Source organism: Coregonus clupeaformis, chromosome 13 (genome assembly GCF_020615455.1).
Source record: "Coregonus clupeaformis isolate EN_2021a chromosome 13, ASM2061545v1, whole genome shotgun sequence".
Lineage (NCBI taxonomy): Eukaryota > Metazoa > Chordata > Actinopteri > Salmoniformes > Salmonidae > Coregonus > Coregonus clupeaformis.
In genome coordinates, this window is record NC_059204.1 from 24752906 (window position 1) to 24777070 (window position 24165).

The following is a 24165-nucleotide window of genomic DNA, read 5'->3' on the forward strand; positions in this document are numbered from 1 at the left end:
TGAGCTAGCATGACAGTCCCCAGGCTACATGAGAAAATGACACACCTTTGGCAACTATTTTCTAGGAATTAATTGGCCATCCCATGCACATGCTTGGTCTAACCCCCATTATAGTCCAGTGACACAGTTGAAAATTAGAGGTTAGAGTTGCACAGATACCAATTATATGTTATGATACATCAAAAACGGGTTTTCAGTTGTCACATCAGTATGAGGCATGCTAACGATACACAAAGAGGCTAGTCTCCTCTCATGACAGGTACAAGCTAGGAGCCAAGATCCTCCCCTCTTGCCAATTAAGTTTTTACAATTGCCTAATCCCCTGTTTCTGCTCTTTGAGCTCAAATAAAACACATACTGGGAAGTTACAGTCGGTCAACATCAGTTTAACAAGTTTCTCCCTCAAGAAAATATTCCACAGTGATTTATAAAATAGTTGTATATGTCTGAACGCTTGCTTGGATTTAATTAATCAGCAACTTTAATTTATAAGCGAATAATAGTCAGAATAATACTTATTCTCAATCCTTTTCCAATGTTTTTACGTTGTGTAAGTTTCAGTGTAAATCCAGTAGCCTATGTTAGAGGCTGTATGCAAACTTTCTGTGACGAGTACTGATATACGAAGAGGCAGGACGCAGACACAGGAATTAACAAGGTCAAGGTTTACTTAATAATGAGAAAGAGAATAACAAAGAGAGAGTAAACAACACGACGCTTAACAATCACACACAACACAATAGTCCAGGGCTAAATAGGGGTGGTGATGAGATGATGAGGTGCAGGTGAGCTGGAGGTGATTAGGGTGCGTTGGGTTTCCATTCCGGTGTTGCCGAGGTGATGTGCTCAGACCGGTGGCTCAGTAGACCGGCGAATCAGAGCGCCGGAGGGAAGCAACGGGAGGAGACGTGACACTTTCTATATTCTGTATCAGGACGTCCGTACATAGCTAGTAATAATAGATGGTAATGCATCCTTAGTCCCGGGTAACTCAGTTGGTAGAGCATGGCGCTTTTTTTATTTTTTTTATTTCACCTTTATTTAACCAGGTAAGCCAGTTGAGAACAAGTTCTCATTTACAACTGCGACCTGGCCAAGATAAAGCAAAGCAGTGCGATAAAAACAACACAGAGTTATATATGGGGTAAAAAACATAAAGTCAAAAATACAACAGAAAATATATATACAGTGTGTGCAAATGTAGCAAGTTATGGAGGTAAGGCAATAAATAGGCTATAGTGCAAAATAATTACAATAGTATTAACACTGGAATGCTGGATGTGCAAGAGATTATGTGCAAATAGAGATACTGGGGTGCAAAAGAGCAAAATAAATAACAATATAGGGATGAGGTAGTTGGGCGGGCTAATTTCAGATGGGCTGTGTACAGCTGCAGTGATCGGTAAGGTGCTCTGACAACTGACGCTTAAAGTTAGTGAGGGAGATAAGAGTCTCCAGCTTCAGATATTTTTGCAATTCGTTCCAGTCATTGGCAGCAGAGAACTGGAAGGAATGGCGGCCAAAGGAGGTGTTGGCTTTGGGAATGACCAGTGAGATATACCTGCTGGAGCGCAGACTACGGGTGGGTGCTGCTATGGTGACCAATGAGCTAAGATAAGGCGGGGATTTGCCTAGCAAAAGATTTAAACCATGTATTTAGATTGTAGGTAGGTATTGTAGTTTGGTATTATAGGTAGCTTACTCAGGTAGTTATTGTAGGTTATTGTAGGTAATTATTGTAGGTAAGTATTGTATTCGGCGGACCCTGGCGAAGCACGAGGTTAGCTTACCCACTACTTGGACCAACAAAGCTAGCTAGCTAGCTAGCGGGTAGCTACTGGTAACTTTTAGCAACTGTGGTTAGTTGTTTCCAATGTTATTTCATGCTTAAGAGGACCTGTGATTGAGCCAGCTAGCTGCCACCATTCAGCTGTTTTTCTAACCTCATTATCCGAGGCATTAACGTTAGGTGGTTGGTAGCTGCTGTACTTAATTACAGCTACTGATAACAGTCTGCTGTAGTTTACAACAATTCTAATTTCTAAAGTGGAAGTTGGGAGAGTTTTATTCGGGTGGTTCAGTGAAACAATTATAGTTTCTGAGGTGGAAGTTGGGAGAGTTATATATATTTTTTTTTGGTGAGGGAGGCCTGCTCTCTCCTTTCCCAGATGTTTAGTTCATTTCATTCCGATCTCCTCTGCATTATTGTAGCCATCTGCTGCAGCCTGTCAACTATGCCTCTGCCTATCCCTGTTCTCTCCTCTCCGCACAGGCTACACAAACGCCTCACACCGCGTGGCTGCTGCCTCTCTAACCTGGTGGTCCCTGCACGCACCACACACCTGGAGTTCCAGGTCTCAGGCAGCCTCTGGAACTGCCGTTCTGCCGCCAACAAGGCTGACTTCATCCCAGCCTATGCTACCCTCCAGTCCCTCGACTTCCTGGCGCTGACGGAAACATGGATTACCACTGAAAACACTGCTACTCCTACTGCTCTCTCCTCGTCTGACCATGTGTTCTCGCATACCCCGAGAGCATCTGGTCAGAGGGGTGGTGGCACAGGAATCCTCATCTCTCCCAAGTGGTCATTCTCAATTTTCCCCCTAACCCATCTGTCTATCTCCTCATTTGAATTCCACGCTGTCACAGTCACTAGCCCATTTAAGCTTAATATCCTTGTCATCTATCGCCCTCCAGGTTCCCTTGGAGAGTTCATCAATGAGCTTGACGCCTTGATAAGTTCCTTTCCTGAGGATGGCTCACCCTTCACAGTTTTTGGGGGATTTCAACCTCCCTACGTCTACATTTGACTCATTTCTCTCTGCCTCCTTCTTTCCACTCCTCTCCTCTTTTGACCTCACCCTCTCACCATCCCCCCCACTCACAAGGCAGGCAATACGCTTGACTTCATCTTTACTAGATGTTGCTCTTCTACTAATCTCACTGCAACTCCCCTCCATGTCTCCGACCACTACTTTGTATCCTTTTCTCTCTCGCTCTCCTCCAACACTACTCACTCTGCCCCTACACAGATGGTAACGCGCCGCCGCAACCTTCGCTCTCTCTCTCCCACTACTCTCTCCTCTTCCATCCTATCATCTCTTCCCTCTGCTCAATCCTTCTCCCTCCAATCTCCTGATTCTGCCTCCTCAACCCTCCTCTCCTCCCTTTCTGCATCCTTTGACTCCCTGTGTCCCCTACCCTCCCGGCCGGCTCGGTCCTCCCCTCCAGCTCCGTGGCTTGATGACTCATTGCGAGCTCACAGAACAGAGCTCCGGGCAGCTGAGCGGAAATGGAAGAAAACTAAACTCCCTGCCGACCTGGCATCTTTTCACTCCCTCCTCTCTACATTTTCTTCATCTGTTTCTGCTGCTAAGGCCACTTTCTACCACTCTAAATTCCAAGCATCTGCCTCTAACCCTAGGAAGCTCTTTGCCACATTCTCCTCACTGCTGAACCCCCCCCCCTCCTCCTCCCTCTCTGTGGATGACTTCGTCAACCACTTTGAAAAGAAGGTCGACGACATCCGATCCTCGTTTGTTAAGTCTAATGACACTGCTGGTCCTGCTCACACTGCCCTACCCTATGCTTTGACTTCTTTCTCCCCTCTCTCTCCAGATAAAATCTTGCGACTAGTGACTGCAGGCCGCCCAACAACCTGCCCGCTTGACCCCATCCCCTCCTCTCTTCTCCAGACCATCTCCGGTGACCTTCTCCCCCTACCTCACCTCGCTGATCAACTCATCCTTGACCACTGGCCATGTCCCTTCCGTCTTCAAGAGAGCGAGAGTTGCACCCCTTCTCAAAAAAACCAACACTCGATCCCACTGATGTCAACAACTACAGACCAGTATCCCTTCTTTCTTTTCTTTCCAAAACTATTGAGCGTGCCGTCTTTAGCCAACTCTCTTGCTATCTCTCTCAGAATGACCTTCTTGATCCAAACCAGTCAGGTTTCAGGACTGGTCATTCAACTGAGACTGCTCTTCTCTGTGTCACGGAGGCTCTCCGCACTGCTAAAGCTAACTCTCTCTCCTCTGCTCTTGTCCTTCTAGACCTGTCTGCTGCCTTTGATACTGTGAACCATCAGATCCTCCTCTCCACCCTCTCCGAGCTGGGCATCTCCGGCGCGGCTCACTCCTGGATTGCGTCCTACCTGACCGGTTGCTCCTACCAAGTGGCGTGGCGAGAAGCTGTCTCCGCACCACGTGCTCTCACCACTGGTGTCCCCCAGGGCTCAGTTCTAGGCCCTCTCCTTTTCTCCCTATACACCAAGTCACTTGGCTCTGTCATATCCTCACATGGCCTCTCCTATCATTGCTACGCTGACGATACACAACTAATCTTCTCCTTTCCCCCTTCTGATAACCAGGTGGCGAATCGCATCTCTGCATGTCTGGCCGACATATCAGTATGGATGACGGATCACCACCTCAAGCTGAACCCTGGCAAGACGGAGCTGCTCTTCCTCCCGGGGAAGGACTGCCCGTTCCATGATCTCGCCATCACGGTTGACAACTCCGTTGTGTCCTCCTCCCAGAGTGCGAAGAGCCTTGGCGTGACCCTGGACAACACCCTGTTGTTCTCCGCTAACATCAAGGCGGTGACCCGATCCTGCAGGTTCATGCTCTACAACATTCGGAGAGTACGACCGTGCCTTACACAGGAAGCGGCACAGGTCCTAATCCAGGCACTTGTCATCTCCCGTCTGGATTACTGCAACTCGCTGTTGGCTGGGCTCCCTGCCTGTGCCATTAAACCCCTACAACTCATCCAGAATGCCGCAGCCCGTCTGGTGTTCAACCTTCCCAAGTTCTCTCACGTGACCCCCCTCCTCCGCACACTCCACTGGCTTCCAGTTGAAGCTCGCATCCGTTACAAGACCATGGTGCTTGCCTATGGAGCAGTGAGGGGAACGGCACCTCCGTACCTTCAGGCTCTGATCAGTCCCTACACCCAAACGAGGGCATTGCGTTCATCCACCTCTGGCCTGCTGGCTCCCCTTCCTCTGCGGAAGCATAGTTCCCGCTCAGCCCAGTCAAAACTGTTCGCTGCTCTGGCACCCCAATGGTGGAACAAGCTCCCTCACGACGCCAGGACAGCGGAGTCACTCACCACCTTCCGGAGACATTTGAAACCCCACCTCTTTAAGGAACACCTGGGATAGGATAAAGTAATCCTTCTACCCCCCCCAAAAAAAAAATTATATATATATATATATAATAATTGTAAAGTGGTTATCCCACTGGCTATAGGGTGAATGCACCAATTTGTAGTCGCTCTGGATAAGAGCGTCTGCTAAATGACGTAAATGTGCCCTTGAGCAAGGCACTTAACCCTAATTGCTCCTGTAAGTCGCTCTGGATAAGAGCGTCTGCTAAATGACTAAAATGTAAAATGATGTAAAATATTTATAGATGGCCTGGAGCCAATGGGTTTGACGACGAACATGTAGTGAGGACCAGCCAACAAGAGCGTACAGGTCACAGTGGTGGGTAGCGTATGGGGCTTTGGAGACAAAACGGATGGCACTGTGATAGACTACATCCAATTTGCTGAGTAGAGTGTTGGAGGCTATTTTGTAAATGACATCGCCGAAGTCAAGGATCGGTAGGATAGTCAGTTTTACGAGGGCATGTTTGGCAGCATGAGTGAAGGAGGCTTTGTTGCGAAATAGGAAGCCGATTCTAGATTTAACTTTGGATTGGAGATTCTTTATGTGAGTCTGGAAGGAGAGTTTACAGTCTAACCAGACACCTAGGTATTTGTAGTTGTCCACATACTCTAGGTCAGACCCGTCAAGAGTGGTGATTCTAGTCGGGTGGGCGGGTGCAAGCAGCGTTCGATTGAAAAGCATGCATTTAGTTTTACTAGTGTTTAAGAGCAGTTGGAGGCTACTGAAGGAGTGTTGTATGGCATTGAAGCTCGTTTGGAGGTTTGTTAACACAGTGTCCAATGAAGGGCCAGATGTATACAAAATGGTGTCGTCTGCGTAGAGGTGGATCTGAGAGTCACCAGCAGCAAGAGCGACATCATTGATATACACAGAGAAAAGTGTCGGCCCAAGAATTGAACCCTGTGGCACCCCCATAGAGACTGCCATTGGTCCAGACAACAGGCCCTCCGATTTGACACACTGAACTCTATCTGAGAAGTAGTTGGTGAACCAGGCGAGGCAGTCATTTGAGAAACCAAGGCTATTTAGTCTGCCAATAAGAATGCGGTGGTTGACAGAGTCGAAAGCCTTGGCCAGGTCGATGAAGACGGCTGCACAGTACTGTCTATTATCAATTGCGGTTATAATATCGTTTAGGACCTTGAGCGTGGCTGAAGTGCACCCATGACCAGCTCGGAAACCGGATTGCATAGCGGAGAAGGTACGGTGGTATTCGAAATGGTCGGTGATCTGTTTGTTAACTTGGCTTTCAAATACTTTCGAAAGGCAGGGCAGGACGGATATAGGTCTGTAGCTGTTTGGATCTAGAGTGTCACCCCCTTAGAAGAGGGGGATGGCCGCGGCAGCTTTCCAATCTCTGGGGATCTCAGACGTTATGAAAGAGAGGTTGAACAGACTAGTAATAGGGGTTGCGACAATTTCGGCGGCTAGTTTTAGAAAGAAAGGGTCCAGATTGTCTAGCCCAGCTGATTTGTAGGGGTCCAGATTTTGCAGCTCTTTCAAAACGTCAGCTGTCTGAATTTGTGTGAAGGAGAAGCGGGGGGGGCATGGGCAAGTTTCAGCGGAGGGTGCAGAGTTGGTGGCCGGGGTAGTGGTAGCCAGATGGAAAGCATGGCCAGCTGTAGCAAAATGCTTGTTGAAATTCTCGATTATTGTAGATTTATCGGTGGTGATAGTGTTTCCTAGCCTCAGTGCAGTGGGCAACTGGGAGGAAGTGCTCTTATTCTCCATGGACTTTACAGTGTCCCAAAACTTTTTGGAGTTAGTGCTACAGGATGCAAATTTCTGTTTGAAAAAGTTTGCCTTTGCTTTCCTGACTGCTTGTGTATATTGGTTCCTAACTTCCCTGAAAAGTTGCATATCGCGGGGGCTATTTGATGCTAATGCAGTACGCCACAGGATGTTTTTGTGCTGGTCAAGGGCAGTCAAGTCTGAGGAGAACCAGGGGCTATATCGGTTCTTAGTTCTGTATTTTTTGAATGGGGCATGTTTATTTAAGATTGAGAGGAAATTACTTTTAAGGAATAACCAGGCATCCTCTACTGACGGAATGAGATCTATATCCATCCAGGATACCTGGGCCAGGTCAATTAGGAAGGCCTGCTCGCTAAAGTGTTTTAGGGAGCGTTTGACAGTGATGAGGGGTGGTCGTTTGACCGCGGACCCGTTACGGACGCAGGCAATAAGGCAGTGATCGCTGAGATCCTGGTTGAAGACAGCTGAGGTGTATTTAGAGGGTATGTTAGTCAGGATGATATCTATGAGGGTACCCATGTTTACGGATTTAGGGTTGTACCTGGTAGGTTCGTTGATAATTTGCGTGAGGTTGAGGGCATCTAGTTTGGATTGTAGGATGGCCGGGGTATTAAGCATATCCCAATTTAGGTCACCAAGCAGTACGAACTCTGAGGATAAATGGGGGGCAATCAATTCACATATGGTGTCCAGGGCACATCTGGGGGCTGAGGGGGGTCTGTAGCAAGCGGCAACAGCTTGCAACGCCAGGGTTGTGGGTTCGTTTCCCATGGAGACCAGAATGAAAATGTATGCACTCACTACTATAAGTCGCTCTGGATAAGAGTGTCTGCTAAATGACTGAAATGTCAATTGTAGTCGTGCCTGTTTGGGCATGAGTAAACATTTGTAGAGAAACTTCATTAGCCGCTGGCTGTTCTTGTACTTTTACATGTCATTTAAAGCCTAATTTAAGTATTTAAGAGTGACACTTGCAATCTCACGGCTCTTGGCATAGGAGTGGGTGTCAGAATAGCTAGACTTGTTTTGGGGGATTCCAGGTTTTCACCACAGTTTTCCAAACAAGATTTTACAGCTGACTCACATATTCCCTGGCCGATGTTGTTGTCCTACAGTGAGGGAAAAAAGTATTTGATCCCCTGCTGATTTTGTATGTTTGCCCACTGACAAAGAAATGATCAGTCTATAATTTTAATGGTAGGTTTATTTGAACAGTGAGAGACTGAATAACAACAAAAAAATCCAGAAAAACGCATGTCAAAAATGTTATAAATTGATTTGCATTTTAATGAGGGAAATAGGTATGGCTGGGCTCTGGCTGGGCCACTCAAGGACATTCAGAGACTTGTCCTGAAGCCACTCCTGCGTTGTCTTGGCTGTGAGCTTAGGGTTGATGTCCTGTTGGAAGGTGAACCTTCGCCCCAATCTGAGGTCCTGAGCGCTCTGGAGCAGGCTTTCATCAAGGATCTCTGTACTTTGCTACGTTCATCTTTCCCTCGATCCTGACAAGTCTCCCAGTCCCTGCTGCTGAAAAACATCCCCACAGCATGATGCTGCCACCACAATGCTTCACCGTAGGGATGGTGCCAGGTTTCCTCCAGCTTGTCATTCAGGCCAAAGAGTTCAATCTTGGTTTCATCAGATCAGAGAATCTTGTTTCTCATTGTCTGAGTCCTTTAGGTGCCTTTTGGCAAACTCCAAGAGTTGGCAAACTCCAAGAGGTCTGTCGTGTGTCTTTTACTGAGGAGTGGCTTCCGTCTGGCCAGTCTACCATAAAGGCCTGATTGGTGGAGTGCTGCAGAGATGGTTGTCCTTCTGGAAGGTTCTCCCATCTCCACTGAGGAACTCTGGAGCTCTGTCAGACTGACCTTCGGGTTCTTGGTCACCTCCCTGACCAAGGCCCTTCTTCCCTGACTGCTCAGTTTGGCCGGGCGGCCAGTTCTAGGAAGAGTCGAGGTGGTTCCAAACTTCTTCCATTTAAGAATGATGGAGGCCACTGTGTTCTTGGGGATGTTCAATGCTGCAGAAATGTTTGGTACCCTTCCCCAGATCTGTGCCTCGACACAATCCTGTCTCGGAGCTCTACGGACAATTCCTTCAACCTCATGGTGTGGTTTTTGCTCTGACATGCACTGTCAACTGTGGGACCTTATATAGACAGGTGTGTGACTTTCCAAATCATGTCCAATCAATTTAATTTACCACAGGTGGACTCCAATCAAGTTGTAGAAACACCTCAAGGATGATCAATGGAAACAGGATGGACCTGAACTCAATTTCAAGTCTCATAGGAAAGGGTCTGAATACTTACGCAAATAAGGTATTTCTGTTTTTTATTTTATAATACATTTGCAAAAAAATTCTAAAAACCAGTTTTCGCTTTGTCATTAGGGGGTATTGTGTGTAGATGAGGATTATTTTAAAAAATGTGGAAAAAGAGAAAGGGTCTGAATACTTTCCGAATGCACTGTACATTATTGTGTAGATTTCTAAAATATATTGGTTGACATCCCAGAGATAACATGAACTGCGGTGCTGACAGATACTGTTGTGCTGGCAGACACATAACAACTCAAAGCAATGTCTTGTTAGATGTATGTATCGTAGGCATCCTCAGTATGACGAGACAGGCATCTGTGGTCAGATATACCTCCTTACATGGATGCTGCCTATGAAAACACTGAGATGAAAACATGCTGTTTTCCAAAGGTACTGTAGCAATGCACAGGAATAATTTAGCACTAAAGGAACTAGTCGATAACAGGTGCTGAAATATCCTGCTTTTGCAACTCAATAATAGTAGAGTTACAGTAATTGACAAAGGGGTTGTACGTAGGTACTGTATAATGTGATGAATTAAGACACGACATGTTAATTTTTCGCAGTGAATGGTCTTTCTTTCTGTTTTGTATCTTTCAGGCTCCCAGTACTGGGCTGTGAAGCAGCTAAATCTCCTAGAGGGATACCCCAGAAACATCTCAGACTTTGGCTTCCCATCCAGGGTGAACTTTTGCATTGCCCGTCTCACAGTGTTCTTCACCGGGTACGAGTGCTGGAGGTACTCCTTAGACCTATCTGACACTTCCCATAAAGACTGACTCCTTTAAGATTGTCTCCCTTTAGACTGACTCCATTTAGACTTCTCCCCTTTAGACTGACTCCCTTAAGACGACATCCCATTAGACTCGACTGAGATTTCCTCTTTATCTGCCCACTAACACATTCACTATAAAAACATGTATTTTATTTTATTCAACGTACAATTGTAAGGCAACTAGGCAAATTGATTATTGAGACTACCTAAATCATATAAACTGGAACAGCCATCTCAGTAACAGGTGCAAAGGGTCCAACCACTGTGGCCTCCTGAGTGGTGCAGCGGTCTAAGGCACTGCATCGCAGTGCTTCAGGCGTCACTACAGACCCCGGTTCGATCCCAGCGTGTGTCACAGCCGGCCGTGACAAGGAGACCAATACCCCAACCAGAAGCCATGGATTACAGGCAACATCCGCACTGAGCTAAAGGGTAGAGCTGCCGCTTTCAAGGAGCGGGACCCGGACGCTTCTAAGAAATACCTCTATGCCCTCCGAATAACCATCAAACAGGCAAAGCGTCAATACAGGACTGAGATTGAATCCTACTTCCGTGTGGCATGCAAACTATTACAGACTACAAAGGGAAGCCCAGCCACGAGCTGCCCAGTGACACAAGCCTACCAGACAAGCTAAATGGCTTCGAGGCAAGCAACACTGAAGCATGCATGTAAGCACCAGCTGTTCCGGACGACTGTGTGATCACGCTCTCCGTAGCCGATGTGAGTAAGACCTTTAAACAGGTTAACTGAGTTTGTAATACCTACAACAACACCTATGTATGTACACTTCTGACCCACTGGGAATGTGATGAAAGAAATAAAAGCTGAAATAAATCACTCTCTACTATTATTCTGACATTTCACATTCTTAAAATAATGTGGTGATCCTAACTGATCTAAGACAGGGAATTTTTACTAGGATTAAATGTCAGGAATTGTGAAAAACTGCGTTTAAATGTATTTGGCTAAGGTGTATGTAAACTTCCGACTTCAACTGTACGTGAGAATGCTGTTCATTGACTACAGCTCAGCGTTCAACACCATAGTGCCCTCAAAGCTCATCACTAAGCTAAGGACCCTGGGACTAAACACCTCCCTCTGCAACTGGATCCTGGACTTCCTGACGGGCCGCCCCCAGGTGGTAAGGGTAGGCAACAACACATCTGACAAGCTGATCCTCAACACTGGGGCCCCTCACAGGTGCGTGTTTAGTCCCCTCCTGTACTCCCTGTTCACCCATGACTGCATGGCCAGGCACGACTCAAAACCATCAATAAGTTTGCCGACGACACAGCGGTGGTAGGCCGGATCACCGACAACGATGAGACAGCCTATAGGGAGGAGGTCAAACCTGGCAGTGTGGTGCCAGGACAACAACCTCTTCCTCAACGTGATCAAGACAAAGGAGATGATCGTGGCCTACAGGAAAAGGAGGGCCGAGCACGCACCCATTCTCATTGACGGGGCTGTAGTGAAGCAGGTTGAGATCTTCAAGTTCCTTGGTGTCCACATCACCAACAAACTATCATGGTCCAAACACACCAAGACAGTCATGAAGAGGGCATGACAAAGCCTATTCCCCCTCAGGAGACTGAAAAGATTTGGCATGGGTCCTCAGATCCTCAAAAAGTTATACAGCTGCACCATCGAGAGCATCCTGACTGGTTGCATCACCGCCTGGTATGGTAATTGCTCGGCCTCTGAACCGCAAGGCGCTACAGAGGGTAGTGAGTATGGCCCAGTACATCACTGGGGCCAAGCTTCCTGCCATCCAGGACCTCTATACCAGGCGGTGTCACAGGAAGGCCCTAAACATTGCCAAAGACTCCAGCCACCCTAGTCATAGACTGTTCTCTCTGCAAGCTGTACCGGAGCGCCAAGTCTAGGTCCAAAATGCTTCTTAACAGCTTCTTCCCCAAAGCCATAAGACTGCTGAAAAGCTAATCAAATGGCTACCCGGACTATTTGCTGTTTATTATCTATGCATAGTCACTTTACCCCTACCTACATGTACATATTACCTCAATTACCTCGACTAACCTGTACCCCCGCACATTGTACCGGTACCCCCTGTATATAGCCTCGTTATTGTTATTTTATTGTTGCTCTTTTATTGTTTTACTTTAGTTTATTTATGTATTTATTTAAACTGCATTGTCGGTTAAGGGCGCATGTGACAAATAAAAAAGTATTTGATTTGATAGTGAGTTTGCTCAACATTTGGGCATATACTCAACAAGTTTTGGGAAATTCAGCTCACTTTGAACAGAGTTTGAGTCCATTCAACGAACAGAATAATGATGATTAACAAATTGGCTAACTTTTTTACAGAGTACATAGGACAAGTGTTTGTTGATATTGTGGTGCCATACAGATGTAGGATCTTAATTTGATAAACCTGTTGTGTATCATAACCTGAGAGCAGTTCTGATTCTGAATGATCTTCAGGTATAATGAGGAGCAGAGAAGGATGGAGGAGGGCTCTCCCAAACCTAGTGCCCAACATTGGCCAGGCATCCATAGATCGCTAGATGCTGCCATTTTATATGAAGGTAGCTATTGTATAGAAATTGCATCCATAAAAATCTGATAAATTTCTGAGTCCTTATCGCAACCTTCAGTCCATAAATGCATACCATAGAAGTTGAGTTAAGCCTGATACTGAATGACATCACACTCCACACACTCTACTTCTTCAAGGGGAATGTTCAGTATAAATATGACCCCAAACTCAAACATGTCACTGCCACAGGGCCTGCCAATGAGTTGTTGGACTGTACAGGACAACTTAACAACAACACACTGAAGAGGGGAGATAGCTGAGTCATCTTCTGCTCAAAGCCTCATGCTCTACCTTAACCCAAGAGACTGTAGTCCAAATTAGGGAAGACTCAATAGAGGAATGGAGTCAGATGCATGAAAGAGATGTGACATTTTGTTCCGGAGACAACCACAACAAGTTGGTTTACATCATTAAATAGACTCTGCAATGTCTTATTGCAGAATCCCACAGCTTTTAGCAATGAAACATTCTGTAAGTAGGATAGCTATTGAAATCCTGGGTTGAATTGATGGGATGCTGTCTGCTCAGGGAAGTGATGAAAGGTGTTGCATGGTTATTTGATGTGACACAACCTGAAAGTGATTACATGTTTACCGTATGAAATGATACAATAAATAAAGTTGTAATGCTATAAAAAGTATGATCTCGGTTAAACCAGATTATAAAAAAGTCTAATAAAAAGTCTAAAAGCCCAGGAACTACTGTCTAGCATTGTTACACCTACTGCCTACAGATCATTGTGCAATGCCTCTGACATAAAACATTTATAAACTATACAATTATTATTTATGTGTGAAACGCTCTATCAATATATGAAATATAATTCCAATCTTGCGGGAAGCCTTCATCTAAAGGAAGTGTCCTCCAAAAGTGTTTAGCTCTCATGAAGTTCTCACGAAGCTCTCCCACCGGCAGGCTGTGTCATACCGTAATTATGGGATTGCTTGCTTGTGTCTGTGTCATAGCGCTAGATTCCAGGAAAAAAAGAGATATACTTTGGGGAACCATTTACCCATCGATATTAATTTTATCAATACTGTAAGATTTATGAATTGCATCATTATTGAATTGGGGCATAAAATACAATATCTGTCCTATAAAGCTGAAATCCTCCATAGGCATAACAGCGCCACTGGCCGCCCAGGTGCATTTGTTATTGTTTTTGTTTTGAGGAAATGAGCGTCCAGCGTCATGGTAAAAACAAATCTTAGTACATACTCTGCTGTTCTATCGCACGTGCAATGATGTGCGAGTGAAAAAAAACTTGTGTAATCAAACTTTGTCATCAAAGTCTGGCATTTTCTGGATTTATGGTGCTTTCAAGACAACTGGGAATTCGGAAAAAAAACAAGGTTGAATCATGATGACATCAGTGATTTTCAGGTCGTAGCTCTAGAAAGAGGCCCGAGTTCCGGATTTACAATTCCGAGTTGGATAACCGTTCAAACCGTATCTTCCCAGTCGGAGCTAGTTTTTTCCCGAGTTCCCAGTTGTCATGAACTCAAGTCAGATTTCGCAGTTCCGAGTTAACAGTTGTTTTGAAAGCGGCACAAATCATGTTTTTTTGTTTTTGTTAAAAATGTGGTGCTCAAAACAGGTGGAGCTCTGCCCAACCTGCCCTGAATGACGGGTCGCCACTGCCTGAGACCATTGAGACACAGTATGTGGGAAGGATAGTTCCTTTCATTGCCCGATGTTGGAAGATTGAAGATGCTGCCTGAAACATAAGAGTACTTTTCCACAGCTGGATTGTGTACCAGCTAACAATGAATGAAAACCAACAATGTAAAAATTACCTGGGGTGTTGACAGCCTAAGTGTCAATGTAACCTCATTATTTCATAGTTATGCTCCTGTAAAGTAGCTAAACTACTCTAGACTATTTTAATCCCTATTTAAATGATTAACCTCGTGTTTATTTGCTGTAGGTGGTTGGCAGCATAGTCCATAGTGACAGGACAGATGAGTAAAGGTTGGCATGCTACTGCTACTGATCAGTTCAAGATCAATGTGTCAATGTAAATTACAGTAATGTATCTATTACACACATATTACACTAGAGGCCCAGACGCTAGAGAAGAGGACCAGTAGCCAGAAGGTTCGAATCCAAGGCCGGGTATTAAAAATGAACTGACAACCAGAATGCACCTGGTATTAGATCTTCTCCTTAACCCAATCATAGTGCCAGAGGCACTGCACTGCGGCTGACCCTGTGCTACTCCCAATGTATGGTGTTTTTCCACATCTGATGGGCTATAGTGCTACAGGCGCAGGTGTTTTGATTGATGGGCATCATGGGCCGTTGCACTAAAGTAGTTTGGGGCCGCATCGGTGTCCTCTCTCTTTCTTTTTTATATTTACTTTTGTTTTGATAAATCAATGTCATATCACTCGTTTACACATTACTTAAGATGATGGAGAGAATCCTTCCCTCTTATACATGCAATAACACATTTTTCTGAGAGAGTGATACATTCTACAATTCTAAGTACACTAAGTGTTTTTAGCACTTAGTAATTTAGAATGTAAAATACACAATAGATTGATGTCAGCAAGTAAGACAAATATAAGTCAATATACCAATTATTTAGCGGATATGACTATTGATTTATTTTTTATTTTAAGCTTGTTGAGCTTTATTTCAAGCTTTTTTTGTGTCTGAATACAGCTTTTGGGGTATTTTTTCTTCCAATTCATAGTACATTACAGTACATTATGAAAAGTAATTTCGATTAAGGCAGTGTTTTTGTCTTCGTCAAAATGTCTTTGTTGTGGAAAATGTATTTGGTGTCTGTCATCACCTTGATTTCCTTCCTCTTATTTGATGATGGGGTTTTTGCTAGCGATGACTCACGGACATTGCTTAACTTCACAGGCTTTAGGTGTATATAAGACGTCCCCTGGCCACACACCACACAAACAAGACGCTCTCGAGGAAGAAGCATGAAGACTTTCAATCTGTGCTTACTACTAGTCAACCTGGCAATAGTGGTTTACTCTTTGCCAATATCGCCACCTACTGAAGAAGATGAAGTTCTTGCAGAGGTATGCTTTTTGTCACATCTTTTGCTAGAAGGGTCTATATGGGTTTTACAACTGAAATTATTATGATAGAACAGATGTGTACATGTAACATCATATGGCTTGGTCAGGTTGTTATTGCAAAACAGAATATTGACTTACCCGGTTAAATAAAGACTAAATGAATATACATTCTAATGAGTTATGTTGAACTATTGAAGTGCAAGAACTATTGAAATCCCTGCTTAGTTAGTTGCTATACTCATAACACAGTAAAGTAGTTGTTTATTTTAACTCTTGCTGTGTGAGCCTTGTACACCTACCATAGGATATTATATTCATAACTGTAGTAAATGGCACCATAATGTCCTATCATATTAACATCATGCTTGCTCTGTTTTCTGTAGACGTACCTGAAGAGATTTTTTAACCTGACAGAGGAGACGGGTCCTACGGCCAGACGGGGGCCCAGCCAGCGGAGCAGGAAGGTCAGCGAGATGCAAACGTTCTTTGGCCTCCAGGTGACAGGCACCTTGGACGCTGAGACCGTGACGATGATGAAGAAGCCACGCTGTGGGGTACCTGATGTCCAACCCAGCCGTTTCACCACCTTCGACAATCGCAAGTGGCAGACCAACCAGGTTACCTACAGGTGAGAGGAGTGAGAAAGCATAAATACACCACGGTCAAATGTGTATAAGACAAAATAGAGCTTGTAATGTTAACATTTAATTAATTGCAATATCAATCAGGTGGTCTTTAAACACAAAGGCAAGTATCCACTTAGTGTGGATAATAACGTTTTTGTATTTGCAAACATCAAGTTAGAGTGATAAGCCTTGAGATTGTCAGGGATTGCTGAACCAAAAAATTATTTTCAACATTGAGAAATGTTTTGACTGTTGGTGTATTGTGTTCTTCAGGATTGAGAACTACACCCCTGACATGTCTGTGGCTGAGGTGGACAACTCCATAGAGAGAGCACTACAGGTGTGGGCCAAGGTCTCCCCCCTGAGGTTCACCCGCATCTACAGCGGCACCGCTGACATCATGATCTCCTTCGGCACCAGAAGTAAGCAACTTTTATCCTACCAAACGCAATGTTAATGTGACCAACTGAAACAGAATTCATTCAATATTAAGAAAGTCTAACCTGGAAGTACTTGCGTGGGTTTCTGGATATGTTTTTAAAAGCTACACTGTAACTGAAAACTGTAATTTATACAGTAATTTTGGTATAGTAAAATACTGTGAAACGTTTACTGTAAATTATGATGCATTGTGGGAACATTTTGTGGGTGGGGAAGGAATTGCTGTATTTCGAATGGTACTGTAATTCCATCCCACAGAATACAGTACCAGATCGTATTTTTGGAGTGCCAAAAACCTTTTTTCCACTAGTGAGTGCATGGCATTGTTGTCTGGCTCATTAACATATTATGTGGTGGGCCTTGAAAGAGGCTATATTTGTTGCACTTGTTAGTGAGAGTGCTGTTCCACTTTAACTGGTAAGTGGTAGTAGTGCCCCATCAATTACAATGTATAGGGGACAGATTAGAGTGGCTGCAAGTCTTAAACCTTTAATGCTCAACCTCAAATTACCAACCTGTTTGCACCAATCCCACGTAATTACAGTAAAATACAAACCCCACCTCCCCTCAGTGAATATAATTCATTCATCCATTCATTACAGTCTAATACAGCCAATTTTACAGTATTGTACTGTGTGTAGTTACACAGTACATGCTTAGATACTATACTTAGAATACAGTCGGTATATTGCAATATGAAATACAGTAACTTACTAACCACTAGCTGCCTGTAAGTTACTGTCAAATTCACGTTAACCCCTTTACAGTGTACTATAATACACTAATAAGCTGATGTACGAAAATGTCATACTGTACATGTTCACAAAGAATGCATCCATTTAAAAAGGGAACATGCAGTATGTACTGTACAGTGCTTTGTTTTGAAAGACACACAGACACTTCAAAGGCTCTCAGGATGTTTTTGTATAGCAGGGTTAGAAAGGGAGGGCTGTAGGGAGATACCTGTGGAGGATCCACTGTTTACATTCCTCTTGTCAGAGCATAGTGCAGGTATAGGCCTATTCAGGGGCACCCTCCGCTCCATACCACTTACATAACCAACATCACCACCACTCTTAAACACAGACATCCACAATGGTCTCAGTGGCATGCTACTGCACTTTAATCTGTTTTGTACATGTTTTGATGTGTTGAAAGAATGGAGAGACACCCAGATACCACTTACATAACCAACATCACCACTCGTAGTCTTAAACACACACATCCACAGTGGCATCAGTATCATGTCACTGCTCGCCCCTCACTATAATCCGTATTTACAGTTTGATGAGTTGAAAGGGTGTTATTAGAGCCACTCTGCCTTATTTCACCCTCTGAGGTGTTACGATGGGCTCCCTATAAGTGCATCGGTTTTAAGAAACGAACATTTGATATAAATAATTTGAATATAAATGTTTATACAGTATGCATTTGTCCTCGTCTCTGATGGCTCAAACTATGATTTCTCCCATCTGTGTAGATCATGGTGATTCTTACCCCTTCGATGGCCCGGATGGCACCCTGGCCCATGCCTTCTCGCCTGGTCCTGACATTGGAGGAGATGCTCATTTTGACGATGACGAGTACTTCACCTTCAGCTCAACCAGAGGTGAGACCCTCTATCACAACAATATGTGGAACATGACTTAATTTACCCTGTTTCAATTCTAGGACAATCCTGGGTGACATGTCATGATAATTGCCACAAAAGAGTAGAAGATCTGTAATTATGTATTATTATCATATAGGGTACAACCTGTTCTTGGTGGCTGCACATGAGCTTGGCCATTCCCTCGGTCTCAGCCACTCCAACGACCCTGGAGCACTGATGTTCCCAGTGTACAGCTACACAGACCCCAGCACCTTCTCTCTGCCTCGCGATGACGTCAACGGTATCCAGTACATCTATGGTCAGTATTCAATTATCTTTTCTCTTTCTGCCCAGTTTGCTTTAGCTTTATATTGCTGTATTCCACTTTGTTTGCTTTTGACTGATCAACAAAAAGGTTCAGGCCAAATACGTTATATTATTGATCTCCAAGTAAATCAATTATGAGACTTGAGAACTGTGCATTTTTTACAGGAACTTGAATTTATGAGTATCTGTGTCCTCCAGGTCCAAACCCAGATGTGAACCCCAACCCAGACAAGCCAGATCCTACACCCCCTTCCACCCCTGATGCCTGTGATCCCACCCTGGTTCTGGATGCTGTCACCACTCTGCGTGGGGAGAAGATGTTCTTCAAGGGCAGGTATAGCAAATCATGTAGCCTAGATCAAATGTTCAGTGACTTATGGTAACCTACAGCTCAAAAACAGTCAATGAATTACACAGTTTCCCAGGAAAACAGGTTGCCTGTTCATGTGATCCAGAGCTCTAACGTCCTCATGTCCTCCCTCCATCCTCAGGTTCTTCTGGCGTAGCTACTCTCAGAGCAGCACACCACAGCAGAACCTCATCAAGACCTTCTGGCCTGGACTCCCCGACAACATCAATGCTGCTTACGAGAGCCAGCTATCTGACAGAGTGTTCCTCTTCAAAGGTATGGCAGAGTCAGCAAATGCCTCAAATTAGCCCTGGTATGGCTGTAGTCTCCATAACATGTCTAGAGACAAGAACAGTGGAGGCTACAGCCATTTATAGAGCTAGCCTCATACACTACAGGCTAGTACACTATACAATATGACTGTATTGAATACTGTGTGAATACGTGAACCTGTTAAGAGTCATATCTCAGTAATACTGTGTCTCTGTCCCTGCAGATCGTCAGGTATGGGCTCTCTCCGGCTATGACATCGTCCCCGGCTATCCCAGAAACCTGAACAGCTTGGGTCTGCCCAGTACCGTGAAAAAAGTAGATGCCGCCCTGTACGATGTAGATTCTCGCAAGAGCTTGTTCTTTGTTGGTGACTACTACTACAGGTTAGTGGAGTCTAGTTTATCATTACAAGTTATTGCATTTTTATTCACTTTTCTATGTACTGTATATTGCCATTAGATATTGATGTCAAGAGTATCACAATCTCACTAATATTTCTGTTACCGTAGTTACGATGAGGAAATGAAAAGGATGGACAAAGGTTTCCCCAAGCGTGTGGATGAAGGGTTCCCAGGCATGACAAGCAAAGTGACTGCAGCCTTCCAAGTCCGAAGTGAGTGTGATACAGCATCTAAACACAACTGTGCATTACAAGCCAATCATATGGAAATATACAAAATATGATTTCATACCTTCTACAGTTTTCATTTAATATAAGAAAAATTCCTGAATAGTCCTTTTAATGCATATTTTAGATGTTGAGTATTGATAGTTTGTCAGTGCAGCATCCCACTGGGCACAGACATCAATTCAACGTATTTTCCTCGTTGGTTCAACGTCATTTCATTGAAATGACGTGGAAACAATGTTGATTCAACCAGTGTGTGCCCAGTGGGATGTCTCTAACCTCTCTACCCTATATGGTTTTACAGGCTTCACCTACCTTTATAGTGGCTCCTACGTGTTTGAGTACAGCATGAGGACCAGGAGACAGTTACGCGTGCTAGGAAACAGCTACTTCCTGCCCTGTTAGAACATCGAGCCTCATGAGCCGTTTAAAGTAGCAGCCGTGAACAACAATGAATGCAGCCAAATAACAGTTGTATTTTTTTTCTAATACGTAATGTTGTCGTAATTTAGATATTTTACAGATTTGTTTTCTAATACATATTGTCACATATCTATTTAAATATCTATTCATGTATCTAAATTATTTGATATGTTTCTTGATTAAATCGTAACCTAAATAATCAGAAGAAATCAATGTCTTGAATGAAGGCCAAACACATTTTTACACTTTGCATATTCAAATAAATTCCAAGTTATTGTGATTTCTGTGTTATTGTGATTTTTTGCCTTTTACTATGGTGGACTTATGGTGGAAACATTATGAAGCATAGATTTGTATTTGATCCATTGCTGATGAAGCCTTAGATGACATTACCAAACAATTCCCTTAAACAAATATACAACCCACAGAGGGTCCTACTAATCACCCCAAACAGGTACCCTAAACAACCACAAACAACCCCAAACAAACCCCAACAACCACAAACAGGTACCCCAAACAACCACAAACAGGTAATCCAAACAACCACAAACAGGTACTCCAAACAACCACAAACAGGCACCCCAAACAACCACAAACAGGTACCACAAACAACCCCAAACAGGTACCCAATAGAACCTAAAAGTACCACGTCCCCAAACAACCCCAAACAATGAGAAGCAACCAGCTGCAGATTATGCATGCTGAGGCCACCTGGTATGCAAACCTCAAAGTGCTATTTTTGGGGGGTATTTTTGCGTCTCAGTTTGTATGTGTGCATGCAGTGCTCTAACGCCCTGGACCAGAGCTATAATCTGTCACTAGCTCTGGTCCAAGGCATAGCTAGTAGCTAGATAGCTGTGGTCCACCCTAGCTCTGGTCCAGGGCATTGCTAGTATCGCAGGTCCGTACTTGCTCTGGTCCAAACTAGCTAACTACTAGCTAGAAGCTAGCTAACTACTAGCTATACCCTGGACCAGAGCTACTGCAAACCAGCGCTACTAGCTACACCCTGGACCATAGCTAGTTAGTGTGGACCAGAGCTAGACCAGAGTTAATGCAGTTCATAGCTAGCTAGCTATTAGCTACGCTCTGGACCAGAGCTAGTGTGGACCAGAACTAGCTAGCTACTAGCTATACCCTGGACCAGAGCTAGTTAGCTACTAGCTACGCCCTGGATCAGAGCTAGTGCGTACCAGAGCTACTAGCTATGCCCTAGACCAGAGCTAGTGTAGACCAGAACTAGCTAGCTACCAGCTATGCCCTGGACAGAGCTAGTGACAGATTATAGCTCTGGTCCAGGGCATTAAGAGCACTGCATGCGCAAATACCAACTGAGACGCAAGCACTTTGAGGTTTGCAGACCAGGTGGCCGCGGGGTGCATAATCTGCAGTTGGATGCTTCTTGTTGTTTGGGGTACTTTTGGGTTCTTTTTGGTACCTGTTTTGGGTTGTTTGGGGTGATTAGTAGGACCCCCAATGGGTATCTGTATTAAGGTACATGAAAGCATAACAAATGGAATGGATAATATTTTTATTTTATTTTTATTTCACCTTTATTTAACCAGGTAAGCCAGTTGAGAACAAGTTCTCATTTACAACTGCGTCCTGGCCAAGATAAAGCAAAGCAGTGCGATAAAAACAACAACACAGAGTTAGATATGGGGTAAACAAAACATAAAGTCAAAAATACAAACAGAAAATATATATACAGTGTGTGCGAATGTAGTAAGTTATGGAGGTAAGGCAATAAATAGGCCATAGTGCAAAATAGTTACAATTTCGTATTAACACTGGAATGATAGATGTGCAAAAGATGATGTGCAAATAGAGATACTGGGGTGCAAATTAGCAAAATAAATAACAATATGGGGATGAGGTAGTTGGGTGGGCTAATTTCAGAATGGCTGTGTACAGGTGCAGTGATCGGTAAGCTGCTCTGACAACTGACGCTTAAAGTTAGTGAGGGAGTTCGTTCCAGTCATTGGCAGCAGAGAACTGGAAGGAATATAATAACATAGATAGAGAATAACAATGAAGGAACTCAATCTTTTACATGCCACACTGATTTAGTATACCACAAGGTATAACTAAACTAATTATTTAGGGAAATTATATTTACATTTTTAGTCATTTAGCAGACGCTCTTATCCAGAGCAACTTACAGTTAGTGAGTTGCAAACGCCATGCTCTACCAACTGAACTACATCCCTGCCGGCCATTCCCTCCCCTACCCTGGACGACGCTGGGCCAATTGTGCGCCGCCCCATGGGTATCCCGGTCGCGGCCGGCTACGACAGAGCCTGGATACGAACCAGGATCTCTAGTGGCACAGCTAGCACTGCGATGCAGTGCCTTAGACCACTGCGCCACTGCCTAGACTGCTAGATCTTTTGTTATTGTCATGGTACAGTTTTGATGAGAAAACTCAGAACCGCTCTGCCATACCAAGCAATGTCCCTCTTGTAATGAAATACAAAGGCCAATGAGTATGAGCAATGGAATATTGTAAAGATTTGGCAATGCGTCAAGTCTATAAAACTTAGTACACTGTGTTCATAACAGATACTAGTTTTGGGAACAGAAAAATGTGTTGAGATCAGATGTTTAATCGATCAGAAAATCAGCAGAACGCCGGCCCAGTTTCACGTAGTTCCATCCTCTCCCACTACCCCCGACTAAACTTCCTTCATTACCATATTTGGTGATGAGAAAGTATTCTTCTTCGCTATGGTTTAACGGCGATTGGAATCCAATGTTAATGGTGCATTACCGCCACCAGCTGGACGGGGTATTGAATAAGAAACCATACGTACACCAATCACTCCCTCGATGTCTTCAATAATATCCTGCCTTTATTTCTTGCGCCACCCCAGAAATAACCCCCTTGATAGGCGCCCTCTACGAAAGTCCATACAAAAAACACCAAAAACAAAATATGACCACTTCTTGTTACTCTCACTGACTCCACACTTTCCTCCAACATATTCCAGATTTTCCTCGAGACGTTAAACAGATTTCCCAAGTAGCATTGATCCAAAACCCTCACTCCAACAAAAAACGAGTCTAGTGGTTTCCTATTTTCCACCACAGCTTTACTTCTAATTTCCCTTTTTATTCGCCACTGTAACCCACTCACTCACACTTTCTGTACTATTAGCTTCACCCGACTCACTAGCAGTTATAAACAAAACCTCAGCTTCCGCCATCTTGTCCCTCCTTATCTCTGCACCTGTTGTTTTATGAAACCGAGAAACCGTTCTTCTTCGATGGGGTTTAAATGTGGTTGGCATCCAATGTTAATGGTGCATTACTGCCACCAGCTGGACGGGGTAAGGAATAAGAAACAAAACTAAAAAACATTTCGGGAAAGGGGGAAAACGACATCATACAAAATAAAACACGTCAACTAAGAAAACCCATCACACCTCTTCAATCACAGTCCACTCCAAAAGAGATCCCAACACAGGCTCAGGGGCCTGTGATGGGGGTACATTCACCGACAGGATTTCTTGCACGACCTCTGCTGTGAAATCACGAAGACCCAAAAAACGTTCAGCGGCATTCACAATGATTCCAATGTTCTTAGACTTCTTCTCCGCTTGTGCTGTACAGTTTATGTCCATTGCAATAAATAATACAAAGTCCACATTTTTAACATGTAGCATTTCACTATCCCTCGGTTGATGAGAAACCTACACTGGTCGTGGTGGCTCCACTACCATTGCTTCTTCCCCGCCACTCGTTCCTTCCAATTTTCTCACCACCTCCAAATAGGAGACACGCTGGACACTCCTTACCCTTGCCACCTCATTCTCCTACACCCTAACAGGGCAGTCCAAGAATTCAGGCGCATGTTCACCTCCACAGTTGCAAC

General features: G+C 44.2%; 1 protein-coding gene across 1 annotated transcript; it reads left to right on the forward strand.

Annotated features, from left to right (window-relative positions):
* Positions 1-15497: 15497 nt before the first annotated feature.
* On the forward strand, positions 15498-20571 carry LOC121579796 (collagenase 3-like). The gene is made up of 10 exons (XM_041894698.2): positions 15498-15633; positions 16017-16261; positions 16533-16681; positions 18181-18309; positions 18449-18610; positions 18817-18952; positions 19110-19243; positions 19464-19623; positions 19750-19853; positions 20173-20571. The coding sequence occupies exons 1-10, from the start codon at positions 15532-15534 to the stop codon at positions 20271-20273; spliced, it is 1422 nt and encodes a 473-aa protein (XP_041750632.1). The 5' UTR covers positions 15498-15531; the 3' UTR covers positions 20274-20571.
* The last annotated feature ends 3594 nt before the right edge of the window (positions 20572-24165 follow it).